The sequence below is a fragment of the Manis javanica genome, chromosome 6 (assembly GCF_040802235.1).
Source record: "Manis javanica isolate MJ-LG chromosome 6, MJ_LKY, whole genome shotgun sequence".
In the NCBI taxonomy this organism is placed as follows: Eukaryota; Metazoa; Chordata; class Mammalia; order Pholidota; family Manidae; genus Manis; species Manis javanica.
Window position 1 is genome coordinate 127,573,667 of NC_133161.1, and position 22,118 is coordinate 127,595,784.

Below are 22,118 nucleotides of genomic sequence, written 5' to 3' on the forward strand. Positions count from 1 at the left end.
TATCCTGCAGGGCCTGTGGTTACAGACCATGGCAGGTGAGTTGAGACTGAGGGTACATGTAGTAAAGGCAGTTCTGAGGGGACATGCCTAGCACCCACCTGTAACTCTGTACCTCAGCTGGTGATAAATACTAAGCAGTATAAATTGCCTGGGGATATAAAGAAATTGAAGAAACTCTACAGGAGTTGGAGAAGGCATCATAAAGCCCACTTATAGTCCTTTTATTCTCTGGTGTGGCCAGTGAAAAATCCAGACAGCTCTTGACATATGGTGAATTGAATAAAGTCACACCCCCTTTGTATGCTGCTGTCTGAGCCCTTAAAGACGCCCTCAGTCATGAACTAGGAATGTATCATTATGTTGTGGACCTTGTTAATGTTTTCTTTTTATTGACATAGAAAAGGAAAGTCAGGAATAGTTTGCCTTCATGTGGGAAGGCTGGCAGTGGACATCCTGCGATGTTCACTATAGCAGAGCCACTGGTCCTTCACGCGATTGCCACTCTGGGGTACCGGGTGGAGAGCAGCAGCCATTCTCTCCTCCCCTCCATTCCTGCTATGTAATTGGTCAGGTGCTTGCTAGTCACCAGGGACCTGCCCATGGAGTTGCGCCTAGAGGAAGGTGTGCGTGGAGAGGAGTGGTTGAGGGTGTGGAGGTGGGTTGCACTGTGGCTTGGAGAGAGAGCCGGGGAGCAGAGCTGAGCGAGAGGAGGCCAAGGGTGCTGGGATAGAGGGAGCCGAGCGGCTGGGGGTCGGAGTGAAGGGCAGAGTGGGAGAGAGACTGAGCCACGAGAAATCAACCTTTAATCCCCAGCGGACCCTACCCCTGCCTGTCCTCGGTTCCACGGGATTCATAGGGAACCCCCTTCCTCAGGAGCCACATTAAGCGAAATGAGTTATACGCAAAATAACAAACGTTGTATGATTCCACTTGTATGAAACATCTAGAATAGGCAAATTCATAGAGACAGAGTAGAAAAGAAGATACAGTGGCAGACAGAAGGAGGATGGGGAGTTATCATGTAATGGGTATGGTTTGGGATAATGAAAACATCTTGGAAATAGTGGTAATAGTTGTATGACATTGTAAAGGTAATTAGTGCCAGTGATTTATGCACTCAAAGTTATTAAAATGCCAAATTTTCTATATAAACAAAATTGAGGAATGTGGTCTATGGATCTGGAAGAAAATGTCAGAAAAGATAAGGTTACTGAGAACTCAGTTATAAAATAAAAATAATCACAAAGAAGACTTGGGAATATCTTCCATTACAAGGATGAGGTGTGCAAGGGGGATGGCTTGGAAGAATTGTTGGCAGAAAAATCAACAGCCAAGGACATTCAGAGGAAAGGACAACAGAGTGTGTTAACTTGTTAAAGCTGTTACTAGACAATAGTAGATGCAAGCTGGAATATTCAGCATCCTCTACAGGCTAAACTGAGGCAATATTAGTGTGTTCCTTTGACCTGAAACTGAGTGTCCTCTCTGCTCCTCTGCTTTCTGAGGCGTGAGCACCACGACTTCTCAGGTCACCAGAATCTCCCAAAAACTATTCCCAATGTTAATACAGAATCTGATCAGATCTTAGTTTCTATAGATACATAAGAAAAACATGATTTGATGGTAGAATCATTCTGGGGTTGTGGAATAAAGTCTAAAAAAAAGTTCACTTGTTTGAATTATCCCAGTGGGAATTTCCAAACTCAGAGAGATACTGCAATACAGTTCTGCAAATTACAGTATCTCCTAGGTAAGGCTGTTTGGAAATCATACAGGAACCATGTATTGTCTCTGTTTTCATTTCCCTGGAGAATGTAATAAATGTTCTGTTGAGGAGAGATAAAGAATAGTTACCAACATAAATGCTGAAGATATCAGTTACTTCCTCTCTTGAATATCAAAATAAAACTGGGAAAAGACTCTTGAATTTGCTTTAGAAAAAAGCTGGACACCTTACCTTAGAGAACAGGTGAATTTTATCTTCAGGATTCTTCAGAATTGTTTGCAGTGTGAGATTTATTAATTCATAGTCATTGAATTTATTCATTGATTGTGAGTAAGGTAGTTGTGAATCATTGCATGTACCTTAGATTTAAGCCAAATATCTGGTGAGTTGGTCACATTAAATTTTATTTTACCAACCCACAATTTACCACTGTCCTTATATTAATAAAAAATATGGTTTTAGAATATATTTACAAAGTGTCAATTTAATGATTATTTGTGCTTGACTAATACTTACTGGAAAATTTTAGCCATAATTTATATACAATAAAAAGTTGAAACTTTTGCTCCATATACCTGATGAACAGGTATAGAATGACTCATATAGTTCCATATTTTTATATAACCTATATATGATAACCTATATATGATAATTTATACTTTCTGCATAAATTAAATAAAATAATTCAAAAACATGGCAGTAATAAATAATTTTTTCATGATTTGAGAAAAGTTCAGGGGAAGAAAACAGAAAGGGAGTGGTTTGTATCAGTGAAGGACAGAAAATCTGGAAAGGAAAACTCAAGAAATACAGAGTGTGTCAAATGACTCCATTCCTACTTCCTGTTACTTGTCTTAATGGGTCAATTTGTAGTATGTGTTTCTGATTTACGTATTCAAACATCATCTATTCTATTATTCTATTTAAACATCACCTATTCTATTCTGTTACAATTGGATATTAATGGTGATTATTTGAATATTCCTACATGTGGGTGGAAGGATGGAGAATAAAATTCAGGGTTTTTTCTGTACATTTTGTGGACCACCTAGGGAGGAAACCACCAGGGTTTTAGGGAAAGTGACCCAAGTTTTAACGTATAAGACTACACTTAAGGATATAGTCTCCATCATAAGCCAATAGATGAAGAAATGGGGAAGGTTACAGGGATGGGATTTATGAAGCCACCAAATGATGCTCGCTGACAAACAGGAGACTGGTAGAAATCAGGAGGACCGCTCTGAATGGTGATCTCTCCCTCTCTCTGTCATTCTTAAGTAAATTTGATTGTAAACCTTCTGTATTTTTCTCTCTCTCCAATACATGATAAAACAATAATGATATATAATTAAAATGAACTTGCTTTTCCTTCTTTCAAAACTTGAAAGTGAATGTAGGCATTTATTTGGCAAATACATACTGATTACTTAAAATTATCAAAATATAATGTGGGTGTATAAAGAGGAAATAAATGAAATTAATATTTTAATACATGATGAGGCCAGATGCCATCAAATTGATAAAAAATTATGAATCTATTGTCTAGTTATTGATGATTTATTTACCCAGTCATAGTCTTACTATGGAAGAACCAGAAAAATTAGAATTTTCTTACAAAATAAGAATTTCAGTGAAGCTTAGGTGATTTCAGACTTTTGCCCTTCTAGCACAATACCAGACACATAGTAAATTGTAATTAATTAATCAGTCTTTTCTTAAATCAATAGGAAATAAGTTTGATTTTCCTTATTCGAGAGATAAAGTGAGGTTCAGAAAGGTGATGTAATTTGTCCAAAAACCAGACACCCAAGATTCAGCGTAAGTCTGAAATGCATAAAATTTTGCTTTGTTTTGTTTTGTTTCATTTTTCCCAGTAGTCACTGGCTTCTTTAGGATAGCTAGGCACTGGCCCTAACACTTAGCAAGATTTTCTTGGAGAGACATTAAAGCATTTAACAATCTGACAAAAATAGATAAGCATATGAAACCAAGTAGTTCTAATTACCAAAAACTGAGAACGTTGTAGTATACATTGTGTGGTGGGCTCTACTAATCGTGCTATCGGGAAAGAGTAGGAGTTGAAAGGACAGTGATAGGATTGAATAAGGGCTGACTGGGAATGGCAAAGTCCAGTTCTCCGGCAGCACAGTCTTTAGCAACCAAGGGAAGAATACTTAGGTTTAAACTATAGACTCTGTAGATGTCCTTGTACCTGGATTGCATAAAGGGAAGATGTTTAGGGAGTTTAAAATAGTAGGTTATGAGGGATACAAGCAAGAGGAGAGGGAGCCTGGAGGGTCTGCCTCGTCCTGGGAGGAAGGCCACTTTGCTGAGATTGTGCAATTGGATCAGCTGACCTTAAAGGAGATAAGGGACAATAATTGTAGTTTATTCTAATATGTTTGTGTGACTCTGGGGAAAATATGTTCCCAGTCTGGGGCAAATTACCTTTGAGGCCAAAATAGTCAAAGGAGAAATGAAGTGAGAGAAACCCATTTATTGTTTACAAGCAGTCATCCACTTCCACCCGCCTGTGTCTCTCGTGACCCGGCTGCAGAAAAGGAACCTCAGCAAACCTCTCTGGGCCAGATATGCCCTCGCTCCCCCGTGTAATCACCTGTTGATGCGGAGATGGACTAAGGCCAGGCGAGAGATTATGAAAATATGCGATTTTACCCACAGTTTGGGAGAAAGGTAACCAGCCACCAACACCCAGCTGCTGATTCCTCTTAATTTAAGTCAGAATCATGGCCAGGTCAGGCCCAAAAGAGGTCTTTAAGGACCTGGTTTAACTCCCACAGTTTACTTTTGGTTTAATTGAAATATAAATGGGATGCAGCACATTAAAAAGCCATTGAGTTAAGAGGTGCTTTATGAAGGAGATTTTTTAAATAAATTGGCTAGTATTCTGCAGAGTATCTATTGATAAGGTGATATTATTATCTTTAAAAATATGGAATTATGAAATTATTCTTGTAGATATATAGGAGCCATACCTTCTTTGCTTTCTACAGAAATACTTGAAAATAGAGGAAATCATACTTTTAAGTGATTCAGAAACATAGATTGTAGTTTTGAGTCAGATACAATGTAGATTTTGTTTTAAAAGGTAAATGAAATGATAGGTCTTTTTCACAACTTTTCTTCCCATTTTTCTAATAAACTGGATTGGGTATATTTATGTGTCTATTATTTTTTTAAAGAATTTTGTGTTTTGTCTGAAATACCCAAGTATTTATAAAACAAAATAATCTCCATTAAAAAATGTCTATGTTTCTTTTCCTGGTAATTCCTAATTATACCATCAATTTTCCACTTTTGCACTGAAAACACACTTAACAAATAACATTTGCAATGTATTTTTCAAATGCAATTTGATCTACTACCTGATAGAGATTCTCACAAAGCCCTGTGGATGAGATCAAGCAGAATTTAAACTATCAGTGATAGAAAAGAGGTTGAAAAAATTAGTTACTATCAGCTCATGCAACAACTTAAACATGAAGTAAAGACTAGACTATAGTTTAAATGTTAAGTTATAGTTCTTTTCAATAAATCACTGGATTTAATTTTGCGTATGCTAGAGCACTGAATTCTTTTTTTTAATTTTAATATCATTATGTACAATTACTCGAACAACATTACGGTTACTAGACTGCCCCTATTACCAAGTCCCCCCACCATACCCCATTACAGTCACTGTCCATCAGTGTAGTAAGATGCTATAGAATCACTACTTCTCTTCTCTGTGTTGTACAACCCTCCCCATGCACCCCCTACATTATGTATGCTAATCATAATGCCCCCTTTTCCCCTTTATTCCTTCCTTACCACCCATCCTCCCCTGTCCCTTTCCCTTTGGTAACTGTTAGTCCATTCTTGGGTTCTGTGAGTCTGCTGCTGTTTTGTTCCTTCAGTTTTTTCTTTGTTCTTATATTCCACAGATGAGTGAAACCATTTGATAGTTGTCTTTCTCTGCCTCGCTTATTTCACTGAGTATAATACCTTCTAGCTCCATCCATGTTGTTGCAAATGGTAGGATTTGTTTCCTTCTTATGGCTGAATAATATTCCATTGCATATATATACTACATCTTCTTTATCCATTCATCTACTGAGGGACACTTAGGTTGCTTCCATTTCTTGACTGTTGTAAATAGTGCTGCAATAAACATAGGGGTACATATGTCTTTTTCAAACTGGGCTCCTGCATTCTTAAGGTAAATTCGTAGGAGTGGAATTCCTGAGTCAAATGGTATTTCTATTTTGAGATTTTTGAAGAACCTCCATATAGCTTTCCACAATGGTTGACCTAGTTTACATTCCCACCAACAGTGTAAGAGGGTTCCCCTTTCTTCACATCCTCACCAACATTTGTTGTTTGTCTTTTGGATGTTGGCCATCCTAACTGGTGTGAGGTGACATCTCATTAAGATTTTAATTTGCATTTCTCTGTGGATTAGCAATGTGGAGCATCTCTTCATGTGCCTGTTGGTCATCTGAATTTCTTCTTTGGAGAATTGTCTGTTCAGATCATCTGCCCATTTTCTAACTGGCTTATTTGCTTTCTGTTTGTTGAGGTGCATGAGCTCTTTATATAATTTGGATGTCAACCCCTTATCAGATATGTCATTTATAAATATATTCTCCCATACTGTAGGATGTCTTTTTGTTCTACTGATGGTGTCCTTTGCTGTGCAGAAGGTTTTTAGTTTGATATAGTCTCACTTGTTCAGTTTTGCTTTTGTTTCACTTGTCCAGGGAGATATGTTTGTGAAGAGGTTGCTCATGTTTATGTATAAGAGATTTTTGCCTATATTTTTTTCTAGGAGTTTTATGGTTTCATGATTTATATTCAGGCCTTTGACCCATTTTGAATTTACTTTTGTGTATGGGGTAAGACAATAATACAATTTCATTTTCTTACATGTAGCTGTCCAGTTTTGCCAACACCAGCCATTGAAGAGTCTGTCATTTCCTCAATGCATATCCATAGCTCCTTTATCGTGTATTAATTGACCATATGTGCTTGAGTTTGTATCTGGGCTTTCTATTCTGTTCCACTGGTCTGTGGGTCTGTTCTTGCACCAGTACCAAATTGTCTTGATTACTGTGGCTTTGTAGTACAGCTTGAAGTCAGGGAGCATAATTCCCCCTGCTTTATTCTTCTTTCTCAGGATTGCTTTGGCTATTGGGGGTCTTTTGTGGTTCCATATGAATTTTAGAAATATTTGCTCTAGTTCATTGTAGAATGCTGTAGGTAGTTTGATAGGGATTGCAATGAATCTATAGATTGTTTTAGGCAGTATGGCCATTTGACAATATTAATTCTTCCTAGCCAAGAGCATGGGATGAATTTCCATTTATTAGAGTCCTCTTTAATTTCTCTTGAGTGTCTTGTATAGGTCTTTCACTTCCTTGTTTACGTTAATTCCTAGATATTTTATTCTTTTCGATGCAGTTGTGAATGGAATTGTTTTCCTGATTTCTCTTTCTGTGAGTTCATTGTTAGTGTATAGGAATGCAACAGATTTCTGTGTATTAATTTTGTGTCCTGCAACTTTGTTGAATTCAGATATTATATCTAGTGGTCTTGGAGTGGATTCTCTAGGTTTTTTTTTTGTACAATATCCTGTAATCTGCAAACAGTGACAGTTTGACTTCTTCCTTGCCAGTCTGGATGCCTTTTATTTCTTTGTGTTGTCTGATTGCCATAGCTAGGACCTCCAGAACTATGTTGAATAAAAGTGAGGAGAGTGGGCATCCTTGTCTTGTTCCTGATCTTAAAGTAAAAGCTTTCAGCTTCTCACTGTTAAATATAATGTTTGCTGTGGGTTTGTCATATATGACCTTTATGAAGTTGAGGTATTTGGCCTCTATACCCATTTTGTTGAGAGTTTTTATCATGAATGGATGTTGAATTTTGTCAAATGCTTTTTAAGCATCTATGAAGATGATCATGTGGTTTTTTTCCTTCTTTTTGTTGATGTAGTGGATGATGTTGATGGATTTTTGAATGTTGTACTATCGTTGTATCCCTGGATTAATCCCATTTGATCATGATGGATGATTTTTTTATGTATTTTTGTATTCGGTTTGCTAATATTGCACATTTTTGCATCTATGTTCATTGGGGATATTGGTCTGTAATTTTATTTTATTGTGGTATCTTTGCCTTGTTTTGGTATTAGAGTGATGTTGGCCTCATAGAATGTGTTTGAGAGTTTTCCCTACTCTTCTATTTTTGGAAAACTTTATGGAGGATGGGTATCACATCTTCACTAAATGTTTGATAAAATTCAGCAGTGAAACCACCTGGTCAAAAGGTTTTGAGCACTGAATTCTTTAAAATCATTGCAAATAATTTAAAAATCCTAAAATGCAGTCTTTAATTGAATGAGAAGGTTTATTTGACTGCTATGAATACCCCCTCTTCATTTTTCAGTAGTAAGGATACCAAACTGTCATTTTGCAGTGATTAATGTTAACTCTTATACATTGAATAGATTTATATTTTTTTCTCTTAAAGAAAACCCTACTTAATTTAAGAGCTTTATGTATACAAATTTGAATGGTAACTGCACTGAAAGGAAAAAGGGGAAGGGAAGTGTTAGAATTTTGAAAATAAACTGTAAATATATTGGTGCCAATGTTGTGAGTAATTGACATAAAATGTCTTAAATACTAAGATTTATTGTTTTATAAAGAATTTATGGTATGACAATATAGGTAGATCATGGGGAAGGCAGTACAGCACAGAGAAGACAAGTGATGTCTCTATAGCATCTTACTATGCTGATAGACAGCGACTGCAATGGGGTCGGGGTCGGGGGGACTTGATAATATGGGTGAATGTTGAAACATTAATGTTGCTCATGTGAAACCTTCATAATATTGTATATCAATAGTACTTTAATTTAAAAAAATTTATTGTGTGATATGGTGGAATGGTCAACAGCTTGTTTCTCAATAGTTCTTCCTTAGCCTATCGATGATGCTTGAAATTCTACTGATAAAAAATGTACTTGTCAAAGGTTTAATAGCTGTTACTAAAGAGACATTAATAGTGTTAATTCTGCATTAAGAAAGAGGAGGAAGTAAAAGTAAAGAGAATGAAAGAGAGTTAAATAATGGGAATGAAAGAGAGAAAAAAAATGAAGATACAGTGCCAGTAATGTGGAAACTGAAAGGAGCATCCGTTTAAGTATGACGGATTAAAAAGAGTTGAACAGTCTGTGTAAATAGATTAGAAAAAAGCTGGTTTATGCAAGTGGGTAAGGTGTTATGTGAGACTCTAAGATGCAAGCAAAACCTACATTATTATCCTCAGATGTCTTGATGAGTGTCACATACATTTGAGATGATAATATTTTGAAAAATACAGATAATCATATTTCTTTTATTATCCTTTTGGTTGACTATAAAATGTAATCCAGTTCTAAATTAAGTATACTGATAAATTAAGTAGAACATAAATATAACTGATTATGGCCAACTATAAATGCCTTATGGTTTCAAACACATACTTTGATTTTTCTATTTACTACCTTTCTATATAGAACACATGGCAGGTAATTCCTCACGTATAACATTATTATCCACATAATATACTTCATGTATTTTCACTTTTTGTATTTTCACTCAGTGTTTCATTTCTGTGTTTATCTTTCTCAATAATAAACAGTGAGAAAAGCAAAAATATATCTGATAGTTTTTTTGTTACTCTAAAATTACCATTTCTGTAATTCCATAGAGGTGAATTACTACTTATGTTCAATAATAGATGCTGATAGAATGGTTATATAAATATACTGTATTTTATAATGTTAGTCTTCATTTCAGGTACCTAAGCAGTTTACCAGTAATGTTTACAGGAAAATGATAAAAAGAAAAGCAGGAAAGCCTTCCTAAATAAAAATTAAATTTCTACTTTATATAATATTTGAACCCTTTTCACTCTAATCTGCCTCACACTCAAGGGATGATAAGCATCACCATATTTAAAAATATATATAACAAAAATTCACAATGTTTCTAATTTCAGGCAGCTACAAACTTCCCTGGATCATGGGAAATAAGAATAACATCACAGAATTTATTCTTTTAGGACTTTCTCAGAAAAAGGAGATGGAAGTTCTCTGTTTTTTACTGTTCTTATTTTGTTACATAGCGATTTTCATTGGAAACCTGGTTGTCATGATTTCAATCATGTGCAGTCAACTTATTAACCAGCCTATGTATTACTTCCTGACTTACCTCTCACTCTCAGACCTTTGCTACACTTCTACTGTGACCCCAAAATTAATCACTGACTTGCTGGCAGAAAAGAAGACCATTTCCTACAATGGCTGCATGACACAGCTCTTTACCATGCACTTCTTTGGGGGCATAGAGGTCTTCATCCTCACAGGGATGGCCTATGACCGCTACGTGGCCATCTGCAAGCCCCTGCACTACACAGTCATCATGAGCAGGCAGAGGTGTGACATCCTGATTGCCGCTTCCTGTGCTGGAGGATTCCTCCATTCCTTTGGTCAGTTTATTCTTGCCATCTTTTTACCCTACTTTGGCCCCAATGTGATAGACCACTACTTCTGCGATGTGTATCCTTTGCTGAAACTAGCCTGCATGGACACAAGGAGAATCGGTCTCCTGGTCATTGCCAATTCGGGTGTGATGGGTCTGGTGACTTTTGTGTTCTTGCTGGTATCCTATGCTGTGATCCTGCATACAGTCAGGTCCTACTCTGCAGAGAATCGCCGCAAAGCTCTTTCTACGTGCAGTTCCCACATCACTGTGGTGGTCCTTCTTTTTGCTCCTTTACTCTTTATTTATATTAGGCCAGCCATTACTCTCCCAGAAGACAGAGTGTTTGCTCTTTTCTACACCATCATTGCTCCTATGCTCAACCCTCTGATTTACACACTCAGGAACATGGAGATGAAGAACGCCATGAAGACACTGTGGTGCCGTGTACCAAAGTAAGGAAATAAACAGAAAGACATCACTGATTTTCACTACAGAGCTTGTGGAATATATGACTTTTCTATCCCAAACTTTAAAAATGTATAATGCTCTATCTCTTATAACTAGCTATTAGGACTCACTAACTACCTAATTAAGACAGAGGAGGAACTCAAAGTTCAATAGAAATTCTACTGATGTGGAGCCGGAGCCAAGATGGCGGTGTGAGTAGGACAGTGGGAATCTCCTCCCAAAATCATATATATTTCTGAAAATACAACAAATACAACTAATCCTGAAAGAGAGACCAGAAGACACAGGACAACAGCCAGACTACATCCACACCTGCGAGAACCCAGCTCCTGGTGAAAGGGGTAAGATACAAGCCCCGGCCAGGCGGGACCCAAGCGCCCCTTACCCCAGCTCCCAGAGGGAGGAGATTAGTCAGAAAGGGGAGGGAGAGGGAACCCAGGACTGCTAAACACCCAGCCCTAGCCATCTGCACTAGAGCGCAGACACAGTGCATGCATGGAGGGCTAGAATCTAGGGAAAGAGGACAGCAAGATCTCTGAGCGGGTCCCGAAGCCGATGCTCTTTGACAAAGAAAAGCGAGTGCTTTTTGAAAGTCTTAAAGGGACAGGGATGCCAGAGCTGGACGGAAACATCCAGGGTCATAGTCCAGCAGCTGGAAATTCCAGGGAAATCTGGGCACACTAACCCCTGGGAGGCAGCTCCGAGACCCCTCATGGTGGCAAACAGCCAAACAGCCCCCCATCCATTACCCGTCCGGGGCCCTGCCAAAGCAGAGAAGCAGCCTGAGGCTGCCCATGTCTTCAGCAAGCGAGCTACCTCCATACCAGCCGGACAAGATACAAAGACCCAGTCTAGCCACTAGGGGTCGCAGTTGTCCCAGTAAAGAAAGGCCAGGAGCCAAGTGGAAAGCTGATAGATGTGTCAATAGCACTCTACTGCACCTATCAACATGAAAAGGCAAAAAAATTTGATCCAGACAAGACTAACCCAGACAGCTTCAGCATCTGCTACATCTTCCCCTGAGAAAGAACCTGGGGAGATAGATTTAACCAGTCTTCCTGAAAAAGAATTCTAAACAAAAGTCATAACCATGCTGATGGACTTGCAGAGAAATATGCAAGAACTAAGGAAGGAGAATATAGAAATAAGACAAGCTCTGGAAGGACTTCAAAACAAAATGGACGATATGCAAGAGACAATTAGTGGATTAGAAAACAGAGAACAGGAACGCAGAGAAGCTGATGCAGAGAGAGATAAAAGGATCTCCAGGAATGAAAGAATTCTAAGAGAGCTGAGTGACCAATTGGAACCGAACAATATCGAAATTATAGGGGAACCAGAAGAAGAAGAGAGAAAAAGGGATAGAAAGTGTCTTTGAAGAAATAATTGCTGAAAACTTCCCCAAACTAGGGGAAGAAATGGCCTTTCAGATCACAGAGGTACAGAGAACTCCCATGACAAGGGATCCAAGGAGGGCAACACCAAGACACATAATAATTAAAATGGCAAAGATCAAAGACAAGGACAAAGTATTAAAGGCAGCCAGAGAGAAAAAAAAGGTTACCTACAAAGGAAAACCCATCAGACTATCATCAGACTTCTCAATAGAAACCCTACAGGCCAGAAGAGAATGGCATGATATACTTAATGCAATGAAACAGAAGGGCCTCAAAACAAGACTACTGTATCCAGCACGAATATCATTTAAATATGAAGGAGGGATTAAACAATTCTCAGACAAGCAAAATTGAAGGAATTTGCCTCCCACAAACCATCTCTACAGGGCATCTTACAGGGACTGCTCTAGATGGGAGCACTCCTAAAAACAGCACAGAACAAAACACCCAACATTTGAAGAAGGGAGGAGGAGGAGGAATAAGAAGGGAGAGAAATAAAGAATCATCAGACCGTGTTTATAATAGCTCAATAAGCGAGTTAAGTCAGACACTAAGATAGTAAAGAAGCTAACCCTGAACCTTTGGTAACCACAAACTTAAAGCCTGCAATGGCAATAAGTACATACCTTTCAATAATCACCCTAAATGTAAATGGACTGAATGCACCAATCAAAAGATACAGAGTAATAGAATGGATAAAAAAGCAAGATCCATCTATATGCTGCTTACAAGAGACTCACCTCCAACCCAAAGACATGCACAGACTTAAAGTCAAGAGATGGAAAAAGATATTTCATGCAAACAACAGAGAGAAAAAAGCAGGTGTTGCAATACTAGTATCAGACAAAACAGACTTCAAAATAAAGAAAGTAACAAAAGATAAAGAAGAACATTACATAATGATAAAGGGCTTAGTCCAACAAGAGGATATAACCAATATAAATATATATGCTCCCAATACAGAAGCACCAACATATGTGAAACAAATACTAACAGAAATAGAGGAGGAAATAGAATGCAATGCATTCATTCTGGGAGACTTCAACACACCACTCACTCCAAAGGACAGATCCACCAGACAGAAAATAAGGACACAGAGGCACTGAACAACACACTAGAACAGATGGACCTAATAGATATCTACAAAACTCTACATCCAAAAGCAACAGGATACACATTCTTCTCAAGTGCACATGGAACATTCTCCAGAATAGACCACATACTAGGCCACAAAAAGAGCCTCAGTAAATTCCAGAGATTGAAATCCTACCAACCAACTTTTCAGACCACAAAGGCATAAAACTAGAAATAAACTGTACAAAGAAGGCAAAAAGGCTCACAAACACATGGAGGCTTAACAACATGCTCCTAAATAATCAATGGATCGATGACCAAATCAAAATGGAGATCCAGCAATATATGGAAAAAAACGACAACAACAACACAAAGCCCCATCTACTATGGGATACAGCAAAAGCAGTCTTAAGAGGAAAGTATATAGCAATCCAGGCATATTTAAAGAAGGATGAACAATCCCAAATGAATGGTCTAAGGTCACAATTATGGAAATTGGAAAAAGAACAAATGAGACCTAAGGACAGCAGAAGGAGGAACATAATAAAGATCAAAGAAGAAATAAATAAAATTGAGAAGAATAAAACAATGGCAAAAATCTACAAAACCAAGAGCTGGTTCTTCGAGAACAGAAACAAAATAGATTAGCCTCTAGGCAGACTTATTAAGAGGAAAAGAGAGTCAACACACATCAACAGAATCAGAAATGAGAAAGGAAAAATCACAATGGACCCAACAGAAATACAAAGAATTATTAGAGAGTACTGTGAAAACCTATATGCTAACAAGCTGGAAAACCTAGGAGAAATGGATAACTTCCTAGAAAAATACAACCTTCCAAGACTGACCCAGAAAGAAACAGAAAATCAAAACAGACCAATTACCAGCAAAGAAATCAAAGCGGTAATCAAAAAACTACGAAAGAACAAAACACCCGGGCCAGATAAATTTACCTTGGAATTTTATCAGACATACAGGGAAGACATAATACCCATTCTCCTTAAATTTTTCCAAAAAGTAGAAGAGAAGGGAATATTCCCAAACTCATTCTATGAAGCCAACATCATCCTAATACCAAAAACAGGCAAAAACCCAACCAAAAAAGAAAACCAGACCAATATTCCTGATGAGGTTAGATGCAAAAATACTCAATAAAATATTAGCAAACCGTATTCAAAAATACATCAAGAGGATCATACACCATGACCAAGTGCGATTCATCCCAGGGATGCAAGGATGGTAAAACATTCGAAAATCCATCAACATCATCCACCACATCAACAAAAAGGACAAAAACCACATGATCATCTACATAGATCATGAAAAAGCATTTGATAAAATTCAACATCCATTCATGATAAAAACTCTCAACAAAATGGGTATAGAGGGCAAGTACCTCAACATAATAAAGGCCATATATGATAAACCCACAGCCAACATCATACTGAACAATGAAAAGCTGAAAGCTTTTCCTCTGCGATCGGGAACAGGACAGGGATGCCCACTATCCCCACTGTTATTCAACATAGTACTGGAGGTCCTAGTCATGGCAATTAGACAAAAGAAAGAAATACAAGGAATTCAAATTGGTAAAGAAGAAGTTAAACTGTCACTATTTGCAGATGATATCATATTGCACGTAAAAAACCCTAAAGACTCCACTCCAAAACTACTAGAGCTAATATCAGAATTCAGCAAAGTTGCAGGATACAAAATTAATACATAGAAATCTGTGGATTTCCTATACACTAACAATAAACTAATAGAAAGATAAATCAGGAAGACAATTCCATTCACAATAGCATCAAAAAGAATAAAATACCTAAGAATAAACCTAACCAAGGAAGTGAAAGACCTATACTCTGAAAACTAAAAGACACTCTTAAGATAAATTAAAGAGGTCACTAACAAATGGAAACTCATTCCATGCTCTTGGCTAGGAAGAATTAATGTCATCAAAATGGCCATCCTGCCCAAAGCAATATACAGATTCGATGCAATCCCTATCAAACTACCAACAGTATTCTTCAATTAACTGGAACAAATAGTTCAAAAATTTATTTGGAAACAGCGAAGACCCTGAATAGCTAAAGCAATCCTGAGAAGAAAGAGTAAAGTGGGGGGAATCTCACTCCCCAACTTCAAGCTCTACTACAAATCCACAGTAATCAAGACAATTTGGTACTGGCACAAGAAAAGAGCCACAGACCAATGGAATAGAATAGAGACTCCAAACATTAACCCAAACATATATCGTCAACTAATATTCAATAAAGGGGCCATGGACATACAATGGGGAAATGACAGTCTCTTCAACAGATGGTGCTGGAAAAACTGCACAACTACATGTAAGAGAATGAAACTGGATCACTGTCTAACCCCATACACAAATGTAAATTCAAAATGGATCAAAGACTTGAATGTAAGTCATTAAACCATAAAACTCTTAGAAAAAAACGTAGAGAAAAATATCTTAGACATAAACATGAGTGACCTCTTCTTGAACATATCTCCCCTGGCAAGGAAACAAATGCAAAAATGAACAAATGGGACTGTATCAAGCTGAAAAGCTTCTGTACAGCAAAGGACACCATCAACAGAACAAAAAAGTATCCTACAGTATGGGAGAATATATTCAAAAATGACAGATCTGATAAAGGGTGGACATCAAAAATATATGAAGAGCTCACACACCTCAAGAAACAAAAAGCAAATAATCCCTTTAAAAAATGGGCAGAGGACCTGAAAAGACAGTTCTCTAAAGAAGAAATTCAGATGGCCAACAGACACATGAAAGGATGCACCACATCTCTTGTCATCAGAGAAATGAAAATTAAAACCACAATGAGATATCACCTCACACCAGTTAGGATGGCTACCATCCAAAAGACAGCCAACAACAAATGTTGGCAAGGTTGTGAAGAAAGGGGAACCCTCCTACACTGCTGGGAGGAATGTAAATTAGTTCAACCATTATGGAATGCAGTAGGGAGCTTCCTCATAATGCTCAAAATAGACTTACCATTTGACCCAGGAATTCCACTTCTAGGAATTTACCCTAAGAACGCAGCACTCAAGTTTGAAAAAGACAGATGCACCCCTATGTTTATTGCTGCACTATTTACAATAGCCAAGATATGGAAGCAACCTAAATGTCCATCAGTAGATGATTGGATAAAGAAGAGGTGGTACATATACACAATGGAATATTATGCAGCCCTAAGAAAAAAACAAATCCTACCTTTAGCAACAACATGGATGGAGCTAGAGGGTATTATGCTCAGTGAAATAAGCCAGGTGGAGAAAGACAAGTACCAAATTATCCCACTCCTATGTGGAGTATAAGAACAAAAGAAAACTGAAGGGAAAAAACAGCAGCAGAAGCACAGAACCCAAGAATGGACTAATAGTTACCAAAGGGAAAGGGACTGGGGAGAATGGGTGGGAAGGGAGGGATAAGGACAGGAAGAAAAGAAAGGGGGCATTACAATTAGCATGTATAGTGTTGGGGGGCATGGGGAGGGCTGTGCAACACAGAGAAGACAAGTAGTGATTCTACAGCATCTTACTATGTTGAAGGACAGTGACTTGGTGACAAGTAGTGATATTACAGCATCTTACTATGTTGATGGACAGTGACTGTGAACAGGGATGTGGGGGCGACTTGATGAAGGGAAGAGCCTAGTAAACATAATGTCCTTCATGTAATTGTAGATTAATGATACCAAAATAAAAGAAATAAATAAATAAAAATTCTACTGATATGAAATAATTGCATATATTTTTCTCAGGCAACTATAAAAGATATATTCAATAAAGATGGGTTAGTATCATTAAGTTTTCCTGAAACAAAGATATAAATAGAAAAATAATATAGTGTTGTGACTCAGTTTAAAATACCCACCAAACAAAACTGAAACTATCATGTGCTAGAAATTCTTAAAAAATATCCTAACATACCTTCCTTGTAGTTTTTTGTGTAATTCTTGATAGTTATCCCAAGACTGCTGAGTAAGGGTTGCACAGTGTACATGTCAGAGAACAACATTAGAGCAGGAAGGTGAAAGATCACCCTCTGGTGTACAATAAGCAGGGGCTTGTGTCAGGTAGCTAGGCAGACAGCAGCAGGCCCCACCCTGTCCTGGATGAGGTCCTCCCCCGTCCATCTACTCCCTTGTAACCAGATGACAGAACACACCCAAACCCCTCCTGTTTGTGGTTCAGTCTCCTGCCTTATCAGGGCCAAACAGGGTGTAAAAAGCCCAGTAGGGCTTCTGGACCACCAACACAGGTTGACTGCAGGCACACTAAGCCCTAGAAAATGATTGGAGCTACCTCAGGGTTCATTATCATTCTACCATAATTACAATAAATTTGCATTGTGGTTGTGCTCCTTCTCCACCCCGTAGGTTTCACTTAGGTACTTAAGGGTAAGCGCCTGCACAATCGAAAGGTTATATAACCTAGAGCTGTCAATCAACATGTCGATAAAATGATGTAACATGCAGGGAGGGACTTCCCACCATTTAAGAAACCAACCCTAACCCTAATCCCAACAGCAGGGCTGCTTCTGGTTTCCAGACAACTGTCTGACCCCTTCTCAGGAGTGTACTTTTGGTTCACTTAATAAACTCCTGCCGCTCAAGATTGTTCTGTGTCTTGACTGAATTCCTTTCTTCAAGAAGACACAGACAAGGACCAAGGAAACACAATGCGCTCAAGTGGTAGCGTTTGGTAAGAAGACCAGCAACGCCATGGAGTTTGCCTCTGCTTAAAAGAGCTTCATCCTCCAGCTCCAGACTTGTATTGTTGAAAAATAAAACTTCTTATCTTGTCTTCTCTAGAACTTCACTTAACATCACTTTATTGATTCTCCTGTCTTTCTAGGCATCAGCAATTTTTTTCTCTCCAGCTGGACCATCGATAACAGTATAAAGCTGTGGTGAAAAATAATGAAATTCTTTGCAATTTGGTGAGTGTCTTTACTAGTTCTTCCATTCAGGCTAACTGCCTTTCATTGTCTTTGACCAGGATATTTTACAACGCTATGGATACAGAAATTAACTCACAGAACACGTCGCAATGTGCAGAACGCCTGCCCATAGGAATACAAACGGTGCCCTAAGAATCTACTGGCCTGAGGCCTGCGGATGTCGTGCTAGTTTTCATCTGCTTACTGATTCACTTCAGCCCTCCTTAACACACTGCACGTGTGCGGGACATTTTGTTCTTGTCTGACTTCTGCATTAAATACTAAGTAAGATAAAATCTTTGATGTGTTCATTATTTGTATGAAAATAACAATTATATCTTCCTTTAAAATTTATTGTTTAACAAAATGTTGCTCTGGGAGGAGGCGTTTCCCTGCCCAGGGCAAGTTCCTTATGATTCTGATGAAACCACACAAAGGCAAAGGCAATGAGTTGGGGCTTAAAAGGGGTCTTGTTCTCACTGCAGTAGGTCTCAGTTCTCTTGTCCACCCAGGCTCCCCTCCACGAGCATCTGTCCTCTCCTCGTTCTCCCAGCAGGACTCCCTTCTCATTCTCCAGGTGCTGTGCCCCCGTGCTCAGACTCCAAGGCTCCCACGCACCCCCGGGGCCCTCCACTTCCCCTGCCCCCACACCAGGAGGGACTCCACGGGCAGGTCTCTGGTGACTAATGGGCACCTGACCACTCATACGCCAGGACCTGAGGGGAGGAGAGAATGGGTGGTTCCTCTCCTCCCCTCCCCTCAGCTGGTACTCCCAGTGACTGACCAGCTGCTCTGTCCCCAGTAAACACCTCACTGATGTGCAAACAGGCTCTTACCAATGGGTGCTATTAGGGCCAGGGGGGAGTCATACTCAGATACCTCCATTTACCCCACACAAAATAAACTGTTACTTCTTTCATTTAATTCTCAGGGAATTCTTTCCTGGTCAACCTAGATACAATTTCCGCACATATTCACATTCACACCCAATTCTTTTTATCCCTCATTATTGCTTTATTTTATCTTTAGACTTATAGTATCTAACCTATTACACATCTGATGTATTTACCTTATTTAGTGACTGTCTCAATTAGGCAGGGATATCTGTGTTTTTTTCACTGTTTAGAATAATGACTGGCTATAATAAATAATCAATAAGTTTTTGTTGAGTGAGTAAATGCTGAATAAATGTATTAAGAAAAATCCCTAATGACAGAGAATATAACCTAAAGAGGGGGGCAGGGCATATTGATAGTACTATGTATGTATTATATAAATAAATATACAACATTTATATATTACGATTACATATTCTTTATATATATATTACATTCTGTCTTTATATATTCAGAAAGTATTACATTCTTTATATATATATTCATAAATATTTCTAGGTTTCAGAATATTAATTGCCTCTTCCAAAATATTAATTGCCCATTCCAAAATCAGTTCCTTATTAAGCTAATACCTGAGAAAGCAAAGAACTCCTTCAGGATTCTAATTTTGCATATGTTCAAATGTTGTCAGAATTCTACCTAAATCTCTTTCCTTTTCATTATTCTCAGAACCCTGAGATTATTTGTAATGGCAATTTCTAGGTTAGCACCTATCAGAGCTGTCACCAATGAAACCAAACTGGGAATTCACTGGGTAATTCTGGAAAAGTTTTGCTTCCTGTTAAGTATTTTTCTTCTTTTTCCTCTTCTTTCTTCTTTCCTGAAACATGGACATGCAAGTATAAATATAGCAGCCGTTTTGTAACCTTAAGGGCAAATGCTTCATGAAAAACATGGTAGAGCAAGGGTCTAGAAGGATCATGGGTCTACAACTGTATTAGCATCTATACACAAAATCAATTTAATAATTGTTTTAAATCCTACCTATGCTCTCATAAACTTTGCTTTTATGGACTTATTATTACATTAAAAAGTTATTTGCTTAAGTTCCTAAATATTTTCTACTAAATATGATTGAGGGCAATCTCAACTAATGCACACATGTTTTTTTTTTTCCTCTGGGCACTTATTCTTCTGCATAAACATTAGGATCATTTTATTAAAAGTGAAAAAAAGAAAATATCTTACAATTTTTATTAAAAATTAAATTATATTTACATGTTAATTCAGGAAATTGTTATTTTTATGACATCTGCTCATCTAAAACTTGGTATATGATTCTGTCAGTGTTTACTTAATTACTTTAATTAAGGTCATATAGTTTTGTCCCTTTTGGCCTGACTCTCTTTTATTCAAATTTATTTGTAAATGTATACATATATTAGTTCTAGCTACCTTACCAATTTTCTTATTATTTCTAGGTATTTTACCATTTTTTAAAGATTTTATAGGATCACAACCTAACCCATTTCATAGATGGATAAAGTTGTCTCAAAGAAGCAATGTCTTTCTCATTTAATTATTAGCAAAATATTAGCCTCTAAAATAATGGCTTCACCAAACCACTGTAGATATTGGTCAATTTTTTAAAAGTTATGGCTGTCCTTCCACCATGTGAGGACACAGCAAGAAGATGGCCATCCTGAACCAGGAAGCAGAGCCCTCATTAGACATGGTCTCTGTTGAAAACTTGATCTTGGACTTCCTAGTTCCAAAACTTGTTGATCCTCCATGACCAGCAGCCCCAGCAGAGCAATGTGATGAAAACCAGATGTAAAAGATAACTACACAAGTGGTGGGTTCACTCTGTTGAAAAAGAATGCAAAAATAAGGATTTCTCCCTTATAGAACACAAGAGACCATTTTCTCTGCTTCCCTTTTTAAAAATTAGTCTTCTTGGAGACTGGATGGCAGGATACTTACTATGATAGGCTGAGTAGCAGTCTCTCCAAAATATATCTATGACCTAATCTCTGGAACCTGTTAAAATTAACTCATATGGCAAAAAGTGACTTTGTAGACATGATTAAAATAACCATATTTAGATGGGGGTAGATTGTCTGGGTGGGCCCTAAATGCAATCACAACTCTCCTGCCTGACAAAAGTGAAGTTGAAGATTCGACACAGAGAAAAGTCATGTGAAGCAAAGGGAAGCAGAGACGAGAGAGAAGATGCTACACCCATGTATTTGAAAAGAGAAGAAGAGATCATGAGCCAGAAGATACTGCTCTGAAGGTTGGAACAACAGGAAACACACTATCTTCCAGAGCCTCCAGAGAAAGCACAGCCCTGAGAAAATCCAGGTTTTGGCCCAGTGAAACTGACCTGGGCTTCAGGAGCTGTAAGAGAGTAAGGTGGCACTGTCATCTGCAACAAAGCATGGAAGAAGTCAAACCTAGAGGCACACTCAGAAACACTGGAGAATGTGGTGAAAGGCAATTCGGACGAGATTCGAGATGCAGGTTAAATGGTAAACCAGGAGCTGACAGGACAGAACTGGAAAGTGAGTCAGCTGAGAGGAATCCTCCTGGGATTAAACCAAGCATCAAACACTGACCTCAGATACAATTCTTTTCAAAACCCATGATTTGACTGGAATGGTTTACAGAGCAGTTTATGCTTCAGAACACTGTTGAAATCAACTCAGCAACAGGCAGCGATTGGTGATGCTAGCTATCTGAGTGCAATTAAGAGAAGAGAAGAGAGGTCTTACCAAAATCACTGCCATCCTAGGATGGCTGTGGGCCTGAGCAAGCCTGCGGGAAAGAAAATGACATCACTGAAATGATCCAGACAGTGACTGAACAAGTTAAAAAGCAAATAACAATAACAAGCACTTTTGTGTTTCAGTGGATACCATGAAGAAATGGTAAAGACAATCCAGAGACTGGAAGGATATATTTGCAAATCACGAATCTAAAAAAGGATATGTATCTAGAATGTATAAAAACTCTTACAATTCAATAATAAAAAGTCAAATAATCAAAAAAAAGTTATGGGTGACATTAACTGATATATTTCCTATCCGTAAAGCTCAAAGTTTAGTATTGTCTTTA

The 22,118-nt window shown here is 38.0% G+C and overlaps 1 protein-coding gene across 1 annotated transcript; it reads left to right on the plus strand.

Annotated features, from left to right (window-relative positions):
- The first annotated feature begins 9,792 nt into the window (after positions 1-9,792).
- On the plus strand, positions 9,793-10,710 carry LOC140850165 (olfactory receptor 4P4-like). Its single transcript, XM_073239937.1, has one exon. The coding sequence runs from the start codon at positions 9,793-9,795 to the stop codon at positions 10,708-10,710; it is 918 nt and encodes a 305-aa protein (XP_073096038.1).
- Positions 10,711-22,118: the final 11,408 nt, after the last annotated feature.